Below are 24,895 nucleotides of genomic sequence, written 5' to 3'. Positions count from 1 at the left end.
ACTCCAGCATCGTGTTCTCACAGTGGCCAACCAGATGTCTCTGCTAGAAGGACCTGAGTACAACAATATTTGCCCTACCTCTGATTCTCAGCCACTGGCTCTCAGGGGCATATGGCCGCCTACAGTAGAGAAGGACCACAGCCATTATGGCTGGTAGCCATTGACGGATATATTCTCCATGAATTTGCCCCTGCCTTAGAGGGCAAATTTTCCAGCTGTGGGGAGAGGGCTGTTACATCTCCCTGCAGCTGGAAGATTCAAAACCAAGGCTGCCACGGCAGCAGGCTGTCCCCATTCCACAACACAGAAAGGTAAGCGGTATTCCAAAAGCCCGTAGAAGAGGCCAGCTTTTGTGAAACATTCAAATGAGATCGACATGGTTATGCTCAAATGGGACCTTGACAGCATCATCATCATCATTATTTTTTGCCTTATTAGGCAACCATTTCTAGATAAAGCTTTAATCGCCAATCACATCTTACCAGGTAATTTATTGACAGCAGCCAGGTGGATTAATGCAAAGTTGACTCCCAGTGGATTAGGCACTGTTACTGCTCCTGAAAATTCTACTTCACTGCAGAATGTACATTATTCAATTATTTCCTCCAAGGGGTACTTTTCCAATAGTTTCGTCCAGTGTATAATTAAATATCTCTCATAAACACACATTCTTGCGGAGCAAATCAGTTCCTGCCCAAGATGGATCAAACTGCAGGTATAGGCAAACTTGGCCCTCCAGATGTTTTGGGACTACAACTCCCATCATCCCTGACCACTGGTCCTGTTAGCTAGGGATGATGGGAGTTGTAGTCCCAAAACATCTGGAGGGCCGAGTTTGCCTATGTCTGGATCAAAGGATCCATGGTTGCATCAAAAGCACTGCTGCTTTCAGCAGCCAGGTGAGGAGGGGGAGGCAATATTTTTCACACAGTTGTTTCTCCTGCACCATTCCAGGGCAGTACAAGGGAGAAACCCAAGGATTAGAACCCTACTCAAGAGATCTGAAGAGCTTCGGAACCTGTGGATATAAGACCTCCAGCATCCCCAGCCAATCCCAAAATGCCCCTTAAATGCTTTAGGAGTTTCTGCTGGTGGGAAAACTGGTGACAGCAAGCTAGAGTTTCTCTTAGGGCAGAGACCACCGCAGCCAAAGCACTCCCCTCCATCGGTAAGATTATGCTATTGGGTTCTAGACTACTGGGGAAATTAAGCATAGGCTTCCGAAGGCAGATGAAAACTTTGAAGAAGTCTGTTTTCCGTGCCCCCCAAAAATATAAAAATCACAGATCATCACTGCAATCTCCTCTGTACATGTGCGCGCACACACGCAAAACGAAATTACACAGAAATTACACTTCACCTAGAAACAAAAATGATAACATATGTAGTACCTGTGCAGCTTGAGTGTAACGGTTCCGTAAACAGTAGTAAATCCCAAAAGGCGAACCCATCTTAGGAGAACACAGCGAAATGTGCTTGGCTCAAAGTACAAAATGATAACCTAGAAAACAAAACAAAAGACATACAGAAGATATGTAGCAACTTCAAGTGAATCACAGAAGCCCTTCCTGGTTCATAAACAGAACGAGGGTTGGACACTGGGAGGTGCACTTTTTCCAGTGTTCCTGGGTGATTTCTGAGTTTGCTGCTACTTTATCTTTCTGCGTTTGCTGCTTACTTATCTTTCGCAGCCTAAATTGAAGGAGTGTAAAGAGCAGTCTAGCCCATTCAGTCGCAGCTGACTATACGGTAATATTTAATGAAGAAATAAAAGCCCACTATTTATAACGTGAAATAAGCACCCATGCTGATGTGTAGATAATAGCAATAAACAAACTTGCTGCCAGAGTGGTTCAATTAAGTGGTATGTGCCTGCTTAACTAAAAATGAATGTTTTAATAAAGTGTCTTGAAGGAAAAGTTATAGCATAGCATCTCCCCTCCTTGATAATTTTTAATCATCGCTTTTTGGCTTTCAGGCTACACATCACTTTCCTTTCATTTCCCCTATGGAGCGTGATGCTGCGCTGTTAGTGAATTTGCCTCTGAATGGAACAATAAAGAACAAAAGCTCTTAGTACAAAGAGTCTTACTTGGGATTTTTGATTTGCTTAGGCCGGAAGCTCTCCAGCAAGGTGGCGGAAAAGTCAGGACTCCTGCACCTTTCAAAGCTGCAGAGATGAATTTCAGCACGTGCAGCTTGTCATGCAATTACGCCTGCCAAAATCCCCTGTTCTGTACAACTGCAGAAGGTTCAGGAGTCCTGTCCTCTTTTTCACCTGGTCACTCTACTTCGCCAGGAGCACCCGAATCCAACCTTTGCAGCTTCTCAGATTTCTTAGATCTGACTGCTTAACCACAGCCAAGCACGACTCTCTTCCCTTTTGCTGGGGAAACCCTGCTGCAGCCATGAGTTAAGAGGCCCCACCATGGGTCTGTATAGACCCAGCTAACAACTCTGTTAAGTTACCAATGTCTCAGCGGAGGCTGAATTCAGTAAGGAAGGGTTTGAGAGACAATGCAAGGCAGAGCAATGCAAGACAGGCAAGGCAGAGGGAAAGCTTCTCAAGTTGTTGTTGGCATCTGTCTGTCTTGAGGGATAACAGAGTGTGCCTCCAGGGGTTAACTCAAACCAATGAGCTAGCAGAACCAAAGTGACCTCAGGGTGCAAGCCGGAGCAGTATGTATGGAGGCCCTGGGCTGCCCAGATGACAAGACCCTCCCCCCTGGGCCTCACTGATGTCACCCAGAGGAAAGCAGAGCAATGTGTTTGGCACCAGCTTAGCTCCAGAAGGAGGCATAAAAGGCCATCTAACCATTTTAGGATCTCCACTCCAGATTTGTGTAGGGTTTACTCCTCAAACAAGCCAATAACCTGGGCTGAAAGAACCAACCAACCAACCAACCCAGAACTCAGCTTGAATAAGTGTGTTGGATACAGCTCCCATCATCCCTGACCATTGCCCATGCTGGCTAGGAAAGACGGGACTTGGAGTACAGCAACACCTGGAGAACCACCACAGGTTCCCCACACCTGAGGTGCACTCACCTCTTCATACTCAAGAGTTGTACTTTTCTAACAAAGGTATTTCTTTTTTAAAAAATTAAAACCTGTGTCCATATTTTGATGGGCTAGCTCAGACTTCCTCAAACTCGGCCCGCCAGATGATTTTGGCCTACAACTCCCATGATCCTTAGCTAGCAGGGCCAGTGGTCATGGATGATGGGAACTGTAGTCTCAAAACATCTGGAGAGCTAAGTTTGAGGAAGCCTGGGCTAGCTATATTGGTCCTGACCAATAGCTCACTCTAGCAGTAGCTGTTTTATGGGCCAAAGTCGATTATACATTACAAGTATGATTGTATTATGTAAAAGTAAGAGCTAAAGATGTAGAGCAAGGTTTATTTATTTTTTAGAATGCCAGACTAGGACCTAGGAGAGCAGGATTCAAATCCCCACTCAGCCATATAGCCTCCTGGGTGACTTGGGGGCAGACACTGCCTCTCTCAGCCCAACCCACCACACAGGGATAAAATGGGACAAGGGAGAATTGTGAATGCCACACCTTGAGCTCTTTGAAGACAAGGTGGGATATAAATGTAAGCAGAATTTGTTTTCTGGGGGTTTTTATTGTGGGGGGATTGGACAGTTGTCTATACAAGTGGATATAACAAGTATATAACATATGAAGAGGATAGATGAATGAACACAGCTACAATATGCCAAAAGGAGAATAACAACAAGCATTTCCAGTTTAGTTTCTCTACAACAGGCATAGGCAAACTCCGGCCCTTGAGATTTTTGAGCCTACAATTCTCATCATTCCTGACCACTGGTCCTGCTAGCTAGGGATGATGGGAATTGTAGTTCCAAAACATCTGGAGGGCCAGAGTTTGCCTATGCTTGCTCTACAATAAGAGAGTTGGTTAACGTTAAGACATTTTCTGGTGTTCAAATAAGCTTCTAGTTACTTCAGATGTATAAAGTTAATTACAGGAGAATAAACTGTGGGAGGGGAGGGGAAATCAAAGTGTGCAACTCTAATTACTTTTCTAGCTGTTCTGTGGAGCAGGTATTAAAGGGAAACCGGTGTTCTTAAATGTCATCCCTCAGCTAATAAGTATCATAATAATTAATGGCTCTCTGAGCAAAGTTGCTTAAGGTCAGTTCTTTTAAATTCTAAATAAAGCCACTAAATGAAATTTTCAAAAGCATCCTGGTGACATGCCAAGTGGCATTCGCTTTAATTAGGGCCAACATGCTTTATGTTCTCTGCACACTCATCCTAAACAACTGACGAGGAAGGAAGTCTCATAGACTTGGGATAGCTAAGCGCTGCGAGTTCTAGTCCCACGTTGGGCAAAAAGATTCCTGCATTGATGGAGGGCTGGAAGGCCCTTGTGGCCCCTTCCAACTTTACAATTCTATGATTCTATTACTTCAGTGGCATTTCCTTCCATGTGCTTGAACAGCAATGCATGCAAGAAACTAGTTCCATTCAGGGATGGATGGATGCAATGAACATGTAAATTTGATGTCAATTTTAATCTGTACATTTAGCTTATAATGTACATTTTAAAAAGTCGCTTTTATTCGTGTTCCGATTTAGTTTTTCTGCTTTGATTTTTATTGACACTTACAATGTATATTTTTTACATTCTTTGTAAAGCACTTGGAGGTTTTTGTTTACAATTCAGTGGTATGAGAATTTAGTTAAATGCAATGAAATGTGAATTGTTTTGTTTTATTAAAAGAAGTAATGCAGCCCTAGGAGATGAGTCCTGAAACCCAAGAGGGGTTATTGCACTAAAATGTTTATCCCTGGGGCTTTGGTTCACTTTTGGAAAGACCAGATAAGAAGCTTTATTGGCCGTGTGTGCATGCGGTATGCAAAATGGAGAGTCCCCATTCACGCATATATACAGCAGGGGTGGGGAACCTGTTGACCTTCCAGATGTTGCTGGACTACAGCTCCTGACATCCCAGATTATTTGCCATGCTGGATTGAGCCAATGGAAGCTGGAGTTGAACAACATCTGGAAGGCCACAGTTCCCACCCCATATACTCATGTACAGCTTGCACACACATGGGCCACATCTGCACTATACATTCCAAGCAGCATCATAACACTGCAAACTGTCATGGCTCTGCCCCCCCCCACCAAGTATATTTTGTTATGGGAGCTGAGAGTTGTTAAGGGACCCCATTCCTCTCACAGAGCTACCCCTTCCCAAGTGGTTTAACAAGGAATCCCTCTTCCAAACAAGCAGAGGGGTCCTCACCCCTGCCTTGCAGGAACAATAATTGGGGGAGGAGGGAAGGGAGAAGGAAGTTTGCCCAGGGAGACTTCAATGATGAGAAGCATCCTAAGCCTCTTAGACTAGGAGCCAACGACTTCCACCCCCCAAGATCTCTCTGAAGGAAAGACAAGGCGTTGGGGGCTCTGAAAGAACTCCTGAGTTGGGTGCTCTCATCTAGGGGAGATTTCAGAACAAGAAGACATAACACAGGGCAATAGTGCGCTCTGTTTCCAGTCATCTTAACAGAGCTATGGTATTAGGAGCGTGCAGGGGGTTACTTTTGGAATTTTGGTTTCTTTTCTTTTTTAAAAAAACAACAACACAACAGACTTCACAGGGATGCATTGGGCACTAGAAGTGGTAGTTATTATGCAAACTGAAACAACTGTCAACAGACGGTTGGAGAGAAAAAGCATCAAAAGATAATAAAGGGGTGACAGAAACTAAATACAAGAAGCTTTTCATCTAGGCCTCATTATAGGCTTTATACACAAAGCTCCACAAGCTGGTGCATAAATCTTGGATGGCAAGATCAAATGTTTATTTCAATCAAGGAGATGAAAACAGAGTTATCTAACAGAAAAGTGTCGCCTCAGCATGTTTCCACATGAACAAACTCGAGAAGAACTGTACAACTATCCTTAGTTTTCCTTCTTCCCATACTTTTCCTAACATATATACTGTGAGTGGCCTGGGTCAAACGTAACACGAAACCATGGCTTAGTGTTATGTATGAACCCTGTACAGCAGTTTAACTATAGTTACAGCTTTGTCTACAGCCAACAAACCAAGATCTGAAGCCATGGTTTGTTGTTTGCTTACAAACCTTGATTTATTTTAACTATTGCTTGGCATTACATGTGAATCCAGTACCTTCTCCTTAACCATGGTTACTCTGAACACCTTAGCCAAGACATTCCACAGACTACAAAGGCACGAGGCAAGAGATGTTGGAAAAAAGAAACCAAACTTTGTAGAAACCATGGTTTGCTTGATTACCGTGGAACCACCGATGGTTTACTCATGGTTTGTTAAACAAACTATGTGTCTTTATTCCTCTTCCTGTTTTTCTATGCCACTTTTCTCATCTCAGAAATGTAAGAGGCTAGAAATAGGCGAAGGTAGTTAGCATCTTTCCTTTACATGTTCTATAATGGCCATCTGTTCCCTAAGGTAGGTGTTCTAACCAAAACAAATCAGTGTCTTTCTTTTCTTGTATTGTTCCACAATGTACCCACGTACAACAAAAATAGCAGTATGTTTTCTGAAAAATCCAGTGTCTATATATGTTGCTTGATTCCGGATGGTGGGGGGGGGGAATTGAGTCAATTTCCCTGTTTTATAACAAATGCCAGAAGGGCAACAGATTATTTGGGTTTCCCTTCTATATACAAGACATATTGAAAGAACAGTAGACAGATTTTGTAGCTTAGTTTAGGCATCAATAGCTTTGTTTAAAGGGGAAGGAAGAGGGGATGCACAAAGTCCGCAAGCTATTTTTCACAACCTGTTGGCTAATAAATAAGACTGGAAGCCACGGAAGCTCAGTGTTTTCCTAAGTGTGCCCCAGTGTTTCTTTCCTTTGATACAGCTCTGCCGTGATCCAGCTCCTGTTTATGAGGTGCTGCTTGTCTACAGTGGATCTGGGTACATCGTGTAACACCCTTAAGTTAAAAAGAAGAAAAGGAAATGGTTGTGGCGACTCTACAATTCTTCGGAGGATGGTGTAGGACAGGCTGTTGCAGTGTAAATTGCTACTGTGAGCAGCCCATGTCTAAGAGATTTCAGGAATGTATAAAGGGGAGGCAGTGGTGCCATGAGAGAAGGGCTTCGGACTCTACTTAGCAGGAAGGAGCTGCAGCAGATCCCAAACTTGGCAGGGCTATCTTATCATGCTTTAAAGTGGGTGAAGTAAATACGCACTACCATCTAAAGCAAGAATGGGAAACCTGCGGCCTTCCAGATGCATTGGGCTGCAAATCCCATCTTCCCAGACCGTTGGGCTGATGGGAACTGGAGTCCAACTGGAGGATCACAGGTTCCTCAGCCCTGGTCTAAAGATCTCTGCCAATGAGACCTTTTAAGTCCAGAGTCTCAAATTATCTAAGCGCACCTCTAAGATGAGGGCCCTTCAGGCAATGACCGTTCATGTGAGGACAGGGATGTGTGAAGATGCTCATCTGCGAAACATCGAAGGGAAGCACTGCATCTGATGCTCAGCTCACAGCCTCGTCTTTTATACTCCTTAAGAACAAAACAGTGTAACTCACCGGGAAGTAAAGAAGCAGTGACCCAAACAGGATAGTCTCCAAGAGAACAAGACCAGATGCCTTAATGCTCTAGAAACAGAAACAAACGGGTACAAGAAATTAGACTGACACAGACATTGCATTATTCGTTTCACGTTATCTTTAAAATATTTATAGCAGAAACATTAAAGAGGCTTGCAGATGAAATGTCATATTGGTGGGTTATAATCAAGGTGAATAAATGTTACCGATTTTAGCACAAGACAGAGAAGACTGACCACCTAACAACCAGATTGGTAAATTAACCCAAACACAGAATACTGGTGTTTAAACTGCTTTCAATACCTGTTAATATGTTTGCTTGTAAGCAGGTTCCCCTCATCAGGATTTACTTCCTAGCAAATAAGGTTGCAACATTAGCTCTATTGATATCAATATAATACAAGTCAGTGTAAACTGAAGCAGTCCATTTTAAATAGTTTATTACAGATGCTTGGAGTGTGCTCAGACAGGCATAATCACATCCATTTTTCCTATATGATTTAAACAGATGGCAAATGTTCGCATGCGCTGGGCATTTTCTGTAGCTTCCCTTTCCTAGAGAGAAACACCATTTCCCTCACCCCAAGCTATTTTCTTTTACTGGTTGATTGAATTTATATCCCACCCTTTCTCCCCGACCCCCACCCCCAGGCAGCAAGCACACCCGCAATAATAATAAAAAAATTCTAAAACAGCTACAGTTAAAAATATTATTTCATCCAGTGATCTCAAGATTGCCAGGAACATATTCTTCAGCCACCAAACATCTGGGGTTTCAAATTTCTCCTGAAAGCTAATAATGTTGGAGACAGAGGCACCTCACTGGAAAGGGCTTTGTGAACCTACCCTTAGATCATTATCTGAACTTAAAGGGGAATTTAATTATGATATATACATATCGAGGCTGAGAGATGGATACCAAAAATGACTGTAATGTACATGATATATGATTTTAGAGCTATTCTAATCAGTTGTGTATGTTTGCTTTTCACAGTCAGCTCTGCTACTGCTGTCAAGAAAGTCCAAGGGCTTCTTGAGACAAGGCAGTCGCCCAGTGTCAGGTATAAGCAGTCCACCACAGCTGAAAATCTAGGGAACTGAAACCCTCTCCAAGGGGGAAAGCCTTACTTTTTAAAATGCCCCCAAACTCTCTTCCGGGGAGCAAAACTGCTTGCCGCTTTACGGTGGACTGATGATCTCTTTGGCAATGCCTTTAATAATTTCAACTATTTTGGCTTGCAGAATCAGAGTACATGCAATTCATGGCTACTGGCATTTTGGAATGTACATAATACTCAGAAGGTAAATTGGAAAGCTATTTGTTCCAATTGCTTCTTCTCTTTTGCTTCTTCTCCTATACCACCAGGGCCATCAGAAGAGCCTTCAGCAATGCATAAAGCAGTGGTCAAGGGAAAAGAGAACCTGGAGGAGTTTAGGCATTCCCCAATGAGTAATACACTCTTGCTGCCATTCAATCATTTCTGCTGGGACCACTCAACTGCTTATTGTGCTAGGAGGGAATCTGTTGTTCCTCCACCCTAGAGAATCATTAAATATCTCTTTGCCAAAATGATGCAGCTGTCTTTGGGCATTGCCGTTTCCCACAGGCTGACAAACCAGGCAGCTTCTTTGGCATAATGAAGGTTGTCATCAAATGTCAAAGCATTTCCATGCTGCCCTCTGCAATGGCTACACTTTTGCTAGCAAACTGGCATTAATGACTGCACATGTAGTGTACATATAGGAAAATGACCAGGGAAACACCAGCACAATTTCCTTTAACAGCTCAAGCTAATGTGCCGCAGCACCAGATATCAAAATCCAGCGCTAGGATGTAGAATATTAATTTCCACAATGGATGGTGGTCGGCTGATAGATGAATCTAAATGCATCCTAAGCAGTAGTGGCTGGTGATGGTTATGCAATGGCTGTGTGCCTCCCAAAAGTCACTGTGATGTTTGTAAAGATGGAACAGAAGAAGAAGGAAGGAGAGAGAGAGGTATGAAAGTGTCCTGCTCAGTAGCAGATCGTATAGTGAGGCAGCAGTACTCCTGACCTCCCAGCAGCTGAGTCAGCTGCTGCTTACTAGGAAAGAGATGGGGAAAGTGAAAGGGAGGTCAGCACAGTGCAAACACACCAGCCAAGCCAATATGGTATTCCTGCCAGTGCCTTTGCGCTCTGCTGACCTCCCTGCCTCCTCACTCCATCGCAGCAGCAACTCAACTGCTGGGAGGCCAAGTGAGCACCACTGTCCCACCACACCATCAGCTACTGGACCTTCTTTTATAAACTCTAGCTTGCCTGTATGGTTAGTTTGTAATGCCTATCCATGGACTGTTCATGCATACACAGGGGGAATAAGCTATTTAAGACCCAGTGATAAGTGTATTATTTTGAAAGTACCTTACATTGATTTCAGTACAAGTGAATATCTTTAAGACTGCAGTCTATGTAGAACAGATATAGCACTATAGAAGGTGCTGGCAGAGGCTCTTTGGCTGCCACTCTTTGGGGATGGAGGAGGATTTCATTTAGTCCACAATTTTTAACGAACTAGCCTAATTCGCACACACACACACCCCCAGGGATGGATCATAATGCATGGATCATAACATAATTATTCTTTGGATTGCACACTTCCCTGAATTTCAGAGTTCTCGACTAAAAAGAATAATAAAAAAATGCAAAAATGCAAATTTTAGAATACAGCGTTTTTTAGAAATATGCAAGATAATATATGCAATGATATGTGTTCTGCGACAAAATAGGCATTTAAATGCATTTTAAAATATACATTTCCATACGGATCATAGATTATGGCAAAAATAAGACAGAACAGACTTACAAATGAGCACATGTGAAATAGATGCAGAATGGAAATATAATAATCCTACCATTCCTACTCAGTCGATAAGAGAAAATATCAAGCACAAAAATGCCAATATTTCAGCATTTACATTCCTGGGTTTTGACTTGTCTCAGATTAAAGGAAATGTGATGGTGGCAGTTCTGCGTACATTACCCTTCGGGCTCTTGAAACTCTCCCTTTTTTCTTTTCCATTGGATGCTTCCCATTTTGAGTGGGCCTTGGGGATGTGGCAGAACACTAAAATGGCTGTCAGACACAAGAAGAGCTTTAAGAGGCAGGACCACAAAATGGCGCAGGTGAGCCTCTCCATCAATGAAAAGAATGGCACCTCTGTCACCCACCAGGATGCTCACTTACAGAGCAAAAACATCTCTTCTGTTCAGAACAGAAGGGTGGGTGGGTGACCAGTCCCAAATGAAATATGGGCACGTTTAAGGGGATGTACTGTTAGGATATTTCCTAACAGAAATGCCGGTCATGTACCAGTACAAATAGGAAGTGGGCAGGAAGAGCAAACCATCTTTCATACAATGTGGATTTTTAAAAGGACATTTACTGAGACCTTTCACAAGTGCTAAGAGGCACACTGGCATTCATGGACAACATGTTGATGACCCACTTACATGACTGGGGCAGTTTGTATTCTGCTCTGGTCAGACCACACCTGGAGTACTGTGTCCAGTTCTGGGCACCACAATTCAAGAAGGACACTGACAAACTGGAACGTGTCCAGAGGAGGGCAACCAAAATGGTCAAAGGCCTGGAAACGATGCCTTATGAGGAACGGCTAAGGGAGCTGGGCATGTTTAGCCTGGAGAAGAGGAGGTTAAGGGGTGATATGATAGCCATGTTCAAATATATAAAAGGATGTCACATAGAGGAGGGAGAAAGGTTGTTTTCTGCTGCTCCAGAGAAGCGGACACGGAGCAATGGATCCAAACTACAAGAAAGAAGATTCCACCTAAACATTAGGAAGAACTTCCTGACAGTAAGAGCTGTTCGACAGTGGAATTTGCTGCCAAGGAGTGTGGTGGAGTCTCCTACTTTGGAGGTCTTTAAGCAGAGGCTTGACAACCATATGTCAGGAGTGCTCTGATGGTGTTTCCTGCTTGGCAGGGGGTTGGACTCGATGGCCCTTGTGGTCTCTTCCAACTCTATGATTCTATGATTCTATGATTCTAGTTATGCATTTAAATATATGAAGGCCATCTTTAATGATGCACTCAACATAGTCACTTCACCACAATGCAAAAGGAAATGCTTTCATACAAAGCACAAGACATACAATAGCAAGAAGACAAAAAGGACTATGTGGAACAAAGAGAGAAAGAGGCACAACTGCACAATGGTTGAACTGTCCAAGTTTAAGAGTTGGTGACAATATGTGCTCATGCCTCTATCCTGCAGTATGTAGTTTTGTAGGCAGTTGCCTTTTTTGGTGCATGTTGCGCATTAAAAAAATGCACACACCACCCTCGAGCTAGCATGCTCCGGGGACAGATTATTACACAACCTAAAGAAGGGTAAAACTATAAAATAACAATCAAGATAAAGCAAGCCTAGCAATGCAGCAAAATTCAGCAATAGAAACCAGCAGAGAGCAATAAAATCGTCAGAGTAAAAACCAGCCGACTGATTTGCTGGAGGGAAGTAGAAAAAGAGGGAGAAGAAGGAGAAGAAAGACAGGCAAGCCTCACTGGGAAAGGCATTTCAGAAAAAGAATTCCATACAGGTAGAATAAGGGTGGATGAGGTTTTTCGATTGAGGGCCATATTGACCCATTGGCAACTCTCTGGGGGCCACATTGTAAAGTAGGTGTGGCGGATGTGGAAAAGTAGGTGTGACCAAGATGGGAACGTGGACATGGTAGAATCAGTAAAGGAACATTTTCCAAGTGAATCTCCCTCTCCCACCCACTCAATTCATTTAATTAACTTTCCCCTCCTTTCTCCCAAAGTCATTCCTTTGTCTTCCAACCAACTGCATTCCATCTTCCCTCTCTGCCACCAAACCAAAGCAAGACACCATTTGCACACCCATGCTTTTATTATTAAGCAATAAAGTGTTGCTGCTGACTACTCTGCCTGTCCCATTTTGATGCACGTGGGCAGCACTTGGGACAGACTGCCGGTGACTGTTGTGTCTTTAGCCACTGACAGCATTGCAAGCAGCCACTGAGCACGGCTATTAATAGGACTACAAGAAATTAACTCTCTAGGACTGCTATAACAACAAGGAATCAGAAACAAGGAAAGACTGGGCTGTCTGGGGAACTGCAGAAGTGGAACCTGGCTGATTTAAACTGGAAAGTGCTTGGAGAAGCTCTGAGGATGTTTAAAAAAACCCATGAAAAAGGACAGGGGAAATAGGGATCTTTATTTAATTTATTTGCATTGTTTTAAGCCTTCGGTTTTGCTGCAGTGAAATGCCAGGGGGTCCCCGCAGGTTGCAATAAACTTTTGAGGGCCATGTATGGCCCATAGGTTATGGACTGCCCACCCATGAGCCAACGGAAAACTCCCATGTATTCTCTTTGAAGGTGTAAACCGAGCCTTCAAAATCAATTTCCCGCATTTGGAGTGTGTATACTCAGGAGTAACAGTAGAATTTCTACCACACAGAGAGAGAGAGAGAGAGAGAGAGAGAGAGAGAGAGAAAACGAACTTTGGAGGCCTTGTAGTACTTCTGCAATTCCTCGTAGATATATAAAGCTCTGCAAGCTCATTTTTCTTCTGATTTGGGAAAGTATGCTTCATTATCTTCAAGCCATATATTTGTCAAAAATGCTTATGCCAAAGGCCAGGTTTATCTCTAACTGCCCAGCTAGACTGTGGACACCACTTTAAAACTGAGGTAGGTGTGTGTGTGTGTGTGTGTGTGTGTGTGTGTTTTCCTTGAAAAGGCAGAAGAGGAAGGAAAGAACAAGAAGTCATCAATCACAAATGAATCGCATCCAGGAGGAAAGAGTATTAGTGTTCCCCAAGCAATTCTTCAGTTCACCCACCTCCTGATCTTTTTCTCTAACACAAGAAATGTAAATCTGTCAAGGTATGTTATGATGAAGATAAGTTGCTCTGTGTCTTCTGGTATAGAGACTCTGATCCGCACCATATACATGATCCTTTGAAGGCTTGAGGTCTAAAAATACAACACTGCAGGCTGATACGAAAGGAATCCCGCAGTCAAGGTGGCAAAGTACATATTCTTTAAGATCCGCCTTCCCAAATGGGTGCATTCCAGATGTTTCAGCATGGCCAACAGCCAGGAGTTGTAGCCCCAAACACCTGGGGGGCATTAGGTTGTGGAAAGCTGCTTAAAACAGTCCTCTAACTAGGGTTTGCTAATGCAGATGTGGAATTCTCTGTTTCCTTTGTGTAGGCTCACTGGTCAGACATCCCTCCATGCAGATGCTGGAGGTATTTGATGAAACCAGATTTTGTTGCTGCTGTTAACCAACAACCTGTGGATTGTATGTAATTAAATTGTTTAAATGACGTAGTTCTGTGGAGTGTTCTGTGTTTTGCCTTCAACCAGAACCTTCGGTGGAGGAACACAGAATTGTAGAGTTGGGAGGGAACTTAGTGGTTAAGACCGGTGGACTCATAATCTGGAGAACCAGGTTCGTGTCTCCGCTCCTCCACATACAGCTGCTGGGTGACCTTGGGCTAGTCACTTCAGCCTTGGGCTGAAGTCTCTCAGCCTCACTCACCTCACAGAGTGTTTGTTGTGGGGGAGGAAGGGAAAGGAGATTGTTAGCCACTTTGAGACTCCTTAGGGTAGTGATAAAGCGGGATAGCAAATCCAAACTCTTCTTCTTCTTCTTCTTGTCCAACCCCCTGCAATGCAGGAATCATTTGCCCAACCTGGGGCTTGAACCCAGAACCTTGAGATTAAGAGTCCCATGCTCTACTGACTGGGCTATCCAGGAGCTGTCCAATGTGCTTAATCTAGCTATGAAGGAAGAAAACGTAAATGTGAAGAAAGCAGCTTTTAGGGATAGAGACCACAAGGACCTTCCACTGCACTATGAAAGGTGCTCAGGGACGAAGGGTCCCTGAGAATTCAACAGAATCCTCTCCCCACCCGGTGCATATGCACAGGTACATAGGTGTGACTCCCACAATGCCATCCAGCCTTGAATACAAGTCGCTTATTCTTCAGACGCAAGCAACACAAAGAAGGCTGGAGCAAGATCAGTGGCTCCCAGACCTTTTCAGGCCATTGCCCCCTTGGTTCCATAAACTCATCCCCAGAGACCCCTACCCTACCATGTAAAAAGCATTATTCAGAATACATTGGTACCTCTGGTTGCAAACGGGATCTGTTCCGGAGGCCCGTTCGCAACATGAAAAACCTGCAACCTGAAGTGCCATATCTGCGCATGTGCGCAGCGTGATTTGGGGCTTGTGCACATGCACTAAGCGCAATTTAGTGCTTCTGCGCATGCGTGAGTGGCGAAACCCGGAAGTAACTCTTCCCGGTACTTCCGGGTCACCGCGGGACGCAACCTGAAAAAACGTAACATGAAGCAAACATAACATGAGGTATGACTGTAATGGTTTGCACAACCCACTGAGGAAGACAACAACACAATATAATTCAAACCGGTAACAATTAATTGCACATTTATTCAAAAGCCAATTAAAACTATTTTGTTTAATTAATTCAACAAAATGGTTGAATTTGATCCAGTGATACCAGGTTTTCTAAGTTGGATAGTCATTCACTGTAACTCCAGTGCCCCCTACTTCCCTCTTAAGTAATCCCTTTGCCCCCCCCAGGGGGCGGTACTCCCCACTCTGGGGACCTCTGGGCTAGTTGGGGGATATGGGAGTTACACGCAGCCTCTCCTATAGTTGCTGTGTGCCTAAGGGCTTTGTGTGAGCATAAGTGGGGAAGCAAGGTTCTCCTGCACTTACGGGAATTGTCTTTGCCTGGGTGCCGCATCCACAGATATCTGGCCTGCGGCTGGCCCTGTTCTGTGGAACAGCATTCCTGTAGAGGTGCCAGCTATCTGCACCTTCCAGAAACAACTGAAGACTTTTTTTTTTGTTCTGTCAAGCTTTCCAAGCTAGATGAATAGGTCTCCGCCACAGAAGCCTCCGCTGAATAGTTTGCTAAATTCATTTGCCACTATTATTTGTGCTGTTTTATAACTCCTTTTAGCTATTTTTTTATGATATTATGTACATCACCTTGAAAGAGAGATGCAGAAGGTGCTTGAGAATATAATAACCATAACCCCGTCTTAAAGTTACCAGTGCGTGCACCGCCACAAGACAATTGCCTTATTGACATATCAGGATCATTTAAAATGTCAACTGACACTCATCTCATTTGTGTATGCTTATGTATATATACATAATACAACAGAATATTACGTACATTCACAGACATGCATATTCATTGATCAAAGGCCAACGCAAAGCTATGTTCCCTGAATTAAAAGCATTCTGCCTTTGTTTTTCCACTGAACACTTGGGAGGCTAATTTCCATTCATGATGCATGTCTCCTTAACAGTATCAGTTATTTAAGACAGCCATTAAAAGCCTATGATATTACCATAATGAAGCAAAACTTTAGAGAGTTAGAACAGAGCTCTTCAGATAAGTTGCCACCAGGCTGTTAAACAGATGCCTTTTCTCTGTAATGGGATTACAGGACTGATGTACAGGCAACTCTCTCTGTAACATAAATCACAATTGTAGCAAACACATGTCTCATGGTCACGACGAACACAAAGGATTTGCCATGGAAAGAAAGAAATAAAAGGAGGGGGAGGGTTGGAAACAAAACAGGGAGGCAGCAAAATTGTTGAAGCCAGTTCTGAGGTTTCCTGCCAGGCATTTAATTGGGGGAACTGACAGGAAGTTATCCAATACAGAATCTGTTAGATAGATGCAGTTGCTTCTGCAATGATTGCTTAGGAAAGCTAAATAGAAATGCCTGTCTATTTATAGAAAGAGGTGATTGCAGCTATTAATTTGAGCAGTGGGATTCAAGTATTTTATGTGCATTTGATTTCGCTGGTTTCTGAGTAAACTGGAAGGCTATTTTAAGGCTGAATCGTTCTGCACAGAGCTGTCACAGCATTTTCTTCTTTATTAAAGATTTTCTTGGTTTACAAAAGTACATGCCTGGTCTCTTCTTTCAGGTTGTACAGTCTTTCTTACAAATCAGCTACATCTGTTGTGAGACATTAGTGTTGAGTACAGTATAAGATTGGGGAAGAGGAAGGGTGGGGTGATGAGGCTTATATTGCAGTGGTGCCCCGCAAGACGAATGCCTCGCAAGACGAAAAACCCGCTAGACGAAAGGGTTTTCCGTTTTTCGATGCGCTTCGCAAGACGAATTTCCCTATGGGCTTGCTTCGCAAAACGAAAAAGTCTTGCGAGTCTTGCGATTTTTTTCGCTCCCCCCCTTTTTCTAAGCCGCTAAGCCGCTAATAGCCTTTTAGCCGCTAAGCCGTTAATAGCCGCTAAGCCGCTAATAGCTGTGCTTCGCAAGACGAAAAAACCGCTAGACGAAGAGACTCATGGAACGGATTAATTTCGTCTTGCGAGGCACCACTGTACTTTTATATAGTGTACGTGTGTGGTTTCTTGTCAGTGTCAACTGGGTAGGTTCTCTTTCTATTCGTTTATTACATTTCCTTGGTAGTGAGAGGTATTGGGGGGCCAGGGTGTGGCTGGTTGTCTGTGGTTGGCTGAAGTGGGGTTTGTTTGCATTTGTGAGGGGTGGAGGGCTTGTTGGGTCAGGTAAGCCAGATTGATCTGTATGCTGCCAGAACAGCTGATGAGCGGCAAAGAGGGAGATCCCCAGCCCACAACCCCACCTCCTCTGTGGTGGGGAAGTGGCTATGTGATAAACGGGAGCCATAGCGGGGTGAAGGCGTCTTCTTCAATTTGTCCCCATATCAGTTTCAGTTTATTGGTTAGTTTTTCTAGTAAGGCTGTTTCACATACTGTTTGATACCACTGGTCCATGCTTACTCCTGAAAGGTCTCTCCATTGTCTGGCTAGGAGGCTTCTGACTGCTGAGAGCAGGTGGGTTATAAGCTCTGTATAATGTGAATGGTCACTATGATCTTTGAAGATGTTCAGTAGGGCCAGTTCTGAGGGGACTTCTAATACCTGTGTAGTTATTTTGCATATTTTATTTATTTATTTCAAGAAGTCTGAGGCTGCAATCCAAATCCTTCAAAGTCAATGGTTGGGGAAGTGGGTAGGAGGAAGACACATAGAGCAGGTTCGGATGGCCTTTAGAGGACTGTGATTGCGAGTTTGGGCGTCTCCACTGTGCCATAGACCTCAAGCAGGCAGTAGGGGTTAGAAGCATTCGAATCCACCCAGTTAGGGTCATAGTGACATGCCTAACACAATCCTTCCTGCAACTAGCTTAGAATTCAGCACTTTGCAGATCTGGGCAATTAACTTCTGACTAGTGATGGACCAGGGATGGATAGACCAACCTGTTTCCATTTTGTATCATTTTCACATGCACCCAGTCATAGGTCCATTCCATTCAGTGGGGAGGGAGTTGCATGAAAAAAAACCCCACACATATAAATTGTACTGATTCCATATGCATTCTACATGCATTCTTCCTCTAAAATAAGCATGTCTATAGGCTTTTCAATTACACCCTAAAACACAAACTTTTGTGAACATTTTTGAACCAAAACCGCATTGCAAAATCCAACCAAGTGCATAATCCAATCAATAGCTACAATCTGATTGGCATCTAAGTCCAGGAATGAAAAATTAGGTTGGTTTGCTTCAAAACATGGACCAAACAAATTTCTCCTCTGCCTCTACACCAGAGCCTTTGATTTTGACTGTGACAAATTTGGGTCACTCCCTTATGGGCAAAGCACACTTACGACACGTAAGAAAACAGGCAGGAAGATTAGAAGGGGGGGAATGTTTCCAAGTTTACCTTTGCTTTGCGAAACCGGTAGACCACGAGCATGCTTATGAAGTCCAGCAGCATACAGAGAGTTTGGAATGAGATGATAGCAAGCCGTAAATACTTGTCCTCCTGTGCATAGCAGGGAGTATCATCTGTGCAGTAAGAACATCCTTCCCTGCAGGGTAAGCAGCTGTAGATTTTCTCCGACATCTCACCTCCAGAAAAATGGCTCTCTGCAACCTTTCCTAAAAGTATCAGATATAGGGAGGGCAGGAGAGAGAGAGAGAGAGAGAGAGAGAGAGAGAGAGAGAGAGAGAGAGAGATAAAATTGGGGGGGCATTTGCTTGCCTTCCCGGTGACCCATGTCCCACCCTCCCATTTTTCTGAACCATATAAAGCTTTGAGACAAAGCTGCCATTTTGGAGGTAGTAGCAGAAGCCCGTCCTACTCTCGAGTAGGACCCTGACAGAGACACATGCCCGACTGAATGTTCCCTCCCTCCTGGTCAATCGTTTGGGAGCTTCAAAAGCTTTCTTCTGCCCGAACATCACAGCGACCGATGCCAACAGACATCGGCACACTTAGGGATCCGAGGAGTCTTTGCAGCTTGCGTAACAGACCTCAGCAACTCAGCATTTTGGCTAATCTATTTTATTTCCTTATAAACACACACACGGGCCCTGCAACATGGCTCCCTCTCTCTCTTGCATCAGACAGCAAAGAGAGAGGACAGAGGACAATAGTCCCACTTCACGGAACACAGTAACACAAACATCCTGTCTCCGTCACTTCCCACTCTGTGGAGTCAAAACATACACCGTCATGTGATAGACAACAATCCCATGACTGCAATCACGGAGCAGGAATTCAAACATCAGATAACTGCGGGAAACCGACAAGAAATGCCCAAGCAAAAGAGGGCTATCCCACCCTGTGGTTTGCAGCAACTTATATTCAGAAGCATGCTGCCTCCAACTGTGGAGGCAGAGGAGAGCCTTCCTGTCTAGTAGCCATTGATAGCCATATCCTCCATGAATTTGTCTCAGCATTTCTCAAAGAATGAGGTCGCAAGGCTCACTATGGAAGTATGCCAGCCCAGTTTGTGTGTGCCTGCCTAGACTGGCTGTCAGGGCTGGAGTCAGAGGCAGGTCAGCACAAAGAAGCAGAGTTAGCTGTCAGTGACTGTTAGCTTCAAGCAAATGACATACAAACTCAGCTACACTTCCCAGTAGCTCTTGCCCCTATAGAGCACTTGCCAGAACTGAAGGGGCCTTCCACCCCTCTCTTCTGGATGTCTCCCAAGCAGTCTCAAACTGCATCTGTTCACCTCTGGTCTCTGTTCTGCTCTCCCCACTATCCTGCATGTTCTTGGAGGGTGAGCTTGTCACAGCAGGAGAGGGGAATTCCCTGGATTCTTCAGCAGCCTCTTGACCCCCCCCCCCACTTCAGCCTCAAAGTCTGAACTGCTCCCTGTCACAGGGTCCTCCTGCTCATAAAACCGGTCCCTCCAGTATCCAGCACCTCCTCCCAATCTTTCCCTTCTGACATCTCATCGGTGTCCCACCCCCAATCCCTGGGCTCAGGGCCTTTATCCTCTGGGATTTCCTTTGGGGGTTCCATGGCTGGCGCCTTCCACCACTCCTGGCACTGGCCAGCTGCAGGCTGGACTAGCATGATCACTGGCTTTAAGATTGTGATTTCCTAAATATTTGCCCTTCGCTTCCGATTCCTCACTCTTGTAGGAAATGCCTGACCCTACTGCCTACCTGCTGACGTCCATCTAGACTGCAAGTATCCTTTCAAGACCCTGATCAAATTGGGCAGTGAGTTCCCTCTGCAGGCCTTGGCCTTGAACAGGACCATTTTCCTCTCCCTGCCTTCAGCTGGAGTCAGTTCTCCTACTGAGCCTTCTCTGCTCCTTCAAAAAAGAATGAACTGGGCTGTTTTTCTGGTATTTGCATCAGGAGCAGAACCCCAAATGGAAATCCATCTGCCCTGCCATCTCAGCAACCCACTTCAGCCTCCCAGTTCTGTCTCGACCTACAACCGTGCAGCCTCACCGAAAGCAGAAGGATGGCAAAGTTTTCAGTGGGAAAAGCATCTGGCCGGCAAAATCTTGATTATTAATGATGGTGAGCAAGCAAGAACACAGCTTGACTTTCAGGTTCCTTGCTGGGTTTGCAGAGCTGGCAGTTTAGATAAACAATCTTTTTAAAACTAATGTGCTGAGGAAATTTCACAGAGCATCAGAGGCTGCACAAACAAACAAAATCTCCACAAATTTCGCTCCAGCAACATTGCCTTCTAAAGTAGAAATGAAAAATGTGTGCATATATAAAGGTAACAGCACTTCTGGCACCCTCTAACCCAGTTTTTTCCACTGAATCGCTGCTCCCCATCTGGGGAGCAACCATATAACTGTAGTAATTAAGCAAAATTCTGCTCAGTTAGCAGATAGCTAAGGTAAAACATGACCCACAGAGGCTGCAATCCAAAACATGCTTACCAGGCAAGAAGTCCTATTGAAACAGTGGTGCTGACATCTGAGATACACACACTTATAAATGGACCTACCTTATTTATTTGTTTATTTATTTGTTTATTTATTTGAAATGCAACAAGGCAGTGTATAATATTAAAAAACAGAATACTACGATGGCATAAATTAAAAAAAACACTAATAAAGACTGGTTGGTAAAATAATTCTAAAAATCATATTCCATATTCCTAAGGCCTGTCAATGAAATACAGCTTTTAAAAGAAGCCAGGGCCTGCCACATTCAAGAACTGGTCCCTGATAAAGGCTGCCAAACCTCAGGGGGCATGGAGGACCACCAAAACTGCCCCATCAGAAGATCTCAGTGACTGAGGTGGAACATAAGGAATCACAAAGTCCTTGCGGTACTTTGGGCCCAAGTTGTTAAGGCAAATTAATCCTGCGCAAGCTTCTGCGCTGCTCCCAGCTTTATACATTTTGCCCTTATTTTGAATCTACAGTCCCACCATCCCTCCTCACAGCTGCGCTTTCTTGCTCCAGGAACATTTTACATTCTAATACTTCTGTCCAGAGTCATCTCTCTCTTCGACTTCAGCCAAAAAGAAAAAAGAAAACCCTCCCCAAAAGTTATGCAAACAGACCTCCAGGTCATGCTGTTTCTTTTGCAGCAACCATCGGCCTCCACCAGTTCCTCATCTTGCATTCATTTCCACAAAATCACCTCTTGGATTCCCACAGTAACAGCCCTTTTTATGTTGCAGTGGAGGCGACAGGCTACATTTTACATTTTGAATTAGTAGCTTTTCTTTCATCGTTTGACAACCTTCACCACTCTTGACACTAGCTGTCTCGCCCTTTGGTTTTGATAAGACACATATATTCCGTCTGGCAGGCTGAGAGTCACATCAAACAGCTACATCTCCAAGGATGAAGGGAATTTCTGAAGGTGTCACATTATGCCAAAGAGGGTTTTCCTTTTTTTTTTTTTAAGGCCTTAAATTTACTTGCATATAAGTACTATTTAATCAATAGTATTTTGCTTAATTTAATTTTTTGTTTTTGGTGTGTGGGCCATTTGATTTCAAGTGAGAAAACACTGAAAGTCTTGTTAAAAAAAATCATTATTTGTTTACTAAATTTATATGCCAGCCCTCCTTCAAAGGGTGGCAAATATGTCAATATGTACTAAAACAGTAAAATTTAAACTTCTAAAAAGAGTTAAGAACTCCTGAAAGGAACCACCTACCCTCAAACTAATAATTTTGGGGTTGCCAGGCACATGACTTTCAGCCATCAAATGCCTGGGTAACACTTTTAAATCTCTCTGTTTGCACCAGACCTTTAAATCTAGCGGCAAATGCTAATAAAGTTTGTATCTATCTAAATCAAAGGAACCTCTAGTAAGCTAGAGCCATGCTACGGAATGCCGTGTGTGACAGAAAGCCTATGTGAATGACTGGCAATGCTATTTCCCCCTTGCCTGTAGGCTGGAACTACATATTACATTTATAAACATGGGTTCCCAAGCAGGTAATACAAACATGGAAATGGAGGAAGCATTTGAAGCAGAGAACTGGAAGGAAGGAACACCTCCTGCGCCTATTGATTCTTCCCTGGGTTTACTTCTGTTCCGGGAGCCCAGCTGGGTAGCACAGAAAACATGGGATGGCTCAGAACCGCATGTCTTCATTGTAACATATGGTCCTGCCTTTAATCATTGCAAGAGAATAGGAGTCATCGTGATACCTTCTGTCCATGGCTAAAAAGTCAATGGCATGTTGTCAGCTCTCTCAAAGTAATGTAGTTTCCCCTTCATCTTGCCATTTTTCCAGCTGCAAGAGTCAGGGGTCTGCACAGAAACTCAGAAATAGCAGAAAGCACTAGATGCACAGGAAATGTCTTTGAGCATTCATGAACAGATGATCATCAATCTCCTCCACCAGACTGCCCAAACTCAATGCTGCTCACTTACCTAGGGACTGACTCTACCCTAGCTAGTGGAACTGTAGCTAGATTACCCCATCAACATCTCCCTGGAGGGGTCAATATGGCCTGCGCTAACTATGGCATGCCAAGATTTCAAAAACTGGGTTCCAGGTCTGGGACTCCTGAGATAACCCCCACCAGAACTTTTCAGAGATTTACCACACTTGATCACATGATAGACTTGAGCAGCCTTTCAGTGTATAAAGCACTTCCTCAACCTCGGCCCTCCAGATGTTTTGAGACTACAATTCCCAGCATCCCTGACCACTGGTCCTGCTAGCTTGGGATCATGGGAGTTATAGGCCAAAAACATCAGGAGGGCCGAGGTTGAGGAAGCCTGGTATAAAGGAAGGATAAAAACTGAACCCTGCATACCCCTCAAGATGTAATTCTAACCCAACTTTTGCAATCGTCAAAAATATTTGGCTAAGACATAGCAAAGACAGAACGATGCTCTTGTACATTGGTCTGTGGGGCTAGAATTCCTTATCCCCAAACTTCCTTAGAAGCCAGAATTTCCTTTGATGTCCACAAGTCTGATTTATGTTAAATGCAATAAAGGTAAAGGTACCCCTGCCCATACGGGCCAGTTGTGTCCGACTCTAGGGTTGTGCGCTCATCTCGCTCAAGAGGCCGGGAGCCAGCGCTGTCCAGAGACACTTCCAGGTCACGTGGCCAGCGTGACTAAGTGGCATCTGGCGAGCCAGCACCAGCGCCGCACACGGAAACGCCGTTTACCTCCCGCTATAAAGCGGTACCTATTTATCTACTTGCACTTAGGGGTGCTTTCAAACTGCTAGGTGGGCAGAAGCTGGGACCGAATGACGGGAGCTCACCCCGCCGCAGGGATTCGAACCGCCGACCTTGCGATCAGCAAGTCCTAGGCACTGAGGTTTTACCCACAGCGCCACCCGTGTCCCAATGTTAAATGCAATAGCGGGAGGTAATTGGCTGATCAAGTTAAACTAATCATTGTACTAGCCATGATGGCTATGTTCTGCCTCCACTATTGGAGGCGATATGCTTCTGACTACCAGTTGCTGGAAACCACATGTGAACAGAGTGCTGTTGCACTCAGGTCCTGTCTGCTGGCTTCCCATGGACATCTGGTTGGCCACTGTGAGAATAGGATAGTGGACTTGATGAGCCTCTGGCATGATACAGCAGGGTTCCTCTTATGTACTAGCAATGGAGAGTATAAACATCCTCTTCCAGGAAATGTTGCAAGGTGAGAAGGGCTTAAACCCTTGAATGCAGAGCCAAAAAAACCCCTCAATTACCCAGAGCCTCCATTTGTTGCCTCCTGAAGTTCTGCACACTGGAAAAACCAGCAACAGATGTATAATAGAACAATTAAATTTCAAAAGGAAAATCAGCGCTTATAAATGGGAATGCAGCACACTTCTGCTCTAATTATGATACCACAAATTGCTGGTGCCCAGCAGCAAAGGAGTTTTAAAGGGGGGGTGGGAATTATATTTATTTACAAATCAAATACACTTAAAAGTAGGTATGTTTTACAGGATTCTCCAGAGTATCACAGATGACAAACCACAGGGCTAAAATTCCTTAAGTGATTATATAATCCCTCCGTTGCAGGCCATTGGGAATATACTGTATAGCCCTGACAAGGATAAAAAGGAACCCTGCATTATTAATACGCTCTCTCTCTCGCCCCATCTCTCTTTCAAACCAAAGCAAAGGCACTTACTGTGAAAGCCGTTCATTGAAAACATTTTGGGACGATAGAATCCAGCCTTACAAATGCACTTGTAGGCTCCGAGTACAAATCCATGGCCCTTCACTGGCACACACTGGAAGGAAGGAAGGAGAAAGGGAGAAGATGAAAGAGGTGCCCACTCACTTTCCCAGAGATGTTCAACACCTTCATCTTGAGCCTGTCAATACTGGAGGGGGCTTTCCTTTACAAAAAGCAAAACAGGATTTTTTGTTTGTTTTTTAAGGCTCAAACAACAACTGTGATTTGTTTTAACTGTTTTTCGTTCTGAATTTTAAAATATTGCAACCCAAGCTGGAACC

At 44.1% G+C, this 24,895-nt stretch overlaps 1 protein-coding gene across 1 annotated transcript in view; it reads right to left on the bottom strand.

Moving 5' to 3' along the window:
* GPR158 (G protein-coupled receptor 158) overlaps positions 1-24,895 on the bottom strand; it is a 122,645-nt gene that overhangs the window by 36,690 nt on the left and 61,060 nt on the right. The window contains exons 3-6 of the mRNA XM_082193743.1: positions 24,567-24,669; positions 18,400-18,617; positions 7,571-7,639; positions 1,392-1,501 (exon numbers count right to left, since the gene is read on the bottom strand). Coding sequence (XP_082049869.1) covers positions 1,392-1,501; positions 7,571-7,639; positions 18,400-18,617; positions 24,567-24,669 — 500 coding nt within the window. The remainder of the gene's footprint in view (positions 1-1,391; positions 1,502-7,570; positions 7,640-18,399; positions 18,618-24,566; positions 24,670-24,895) is intronic.

This window comes from Podarcis vaucheri (assembly GCF_965113315.1).
Source record: "Podarcis vaucheri genome assembly, chromosome: 12".
Lineage (NCBI taxonomy): Eukaryota > Metazoa > Chordata > Lepidosauria > Squamata > Lacertidae > Podarcis > Podarcis vaucheri.
Note: the sequence above shows the minus strand (reverse complement) of the source record. Positions and strands in the feature narration are given on the sequence as shown.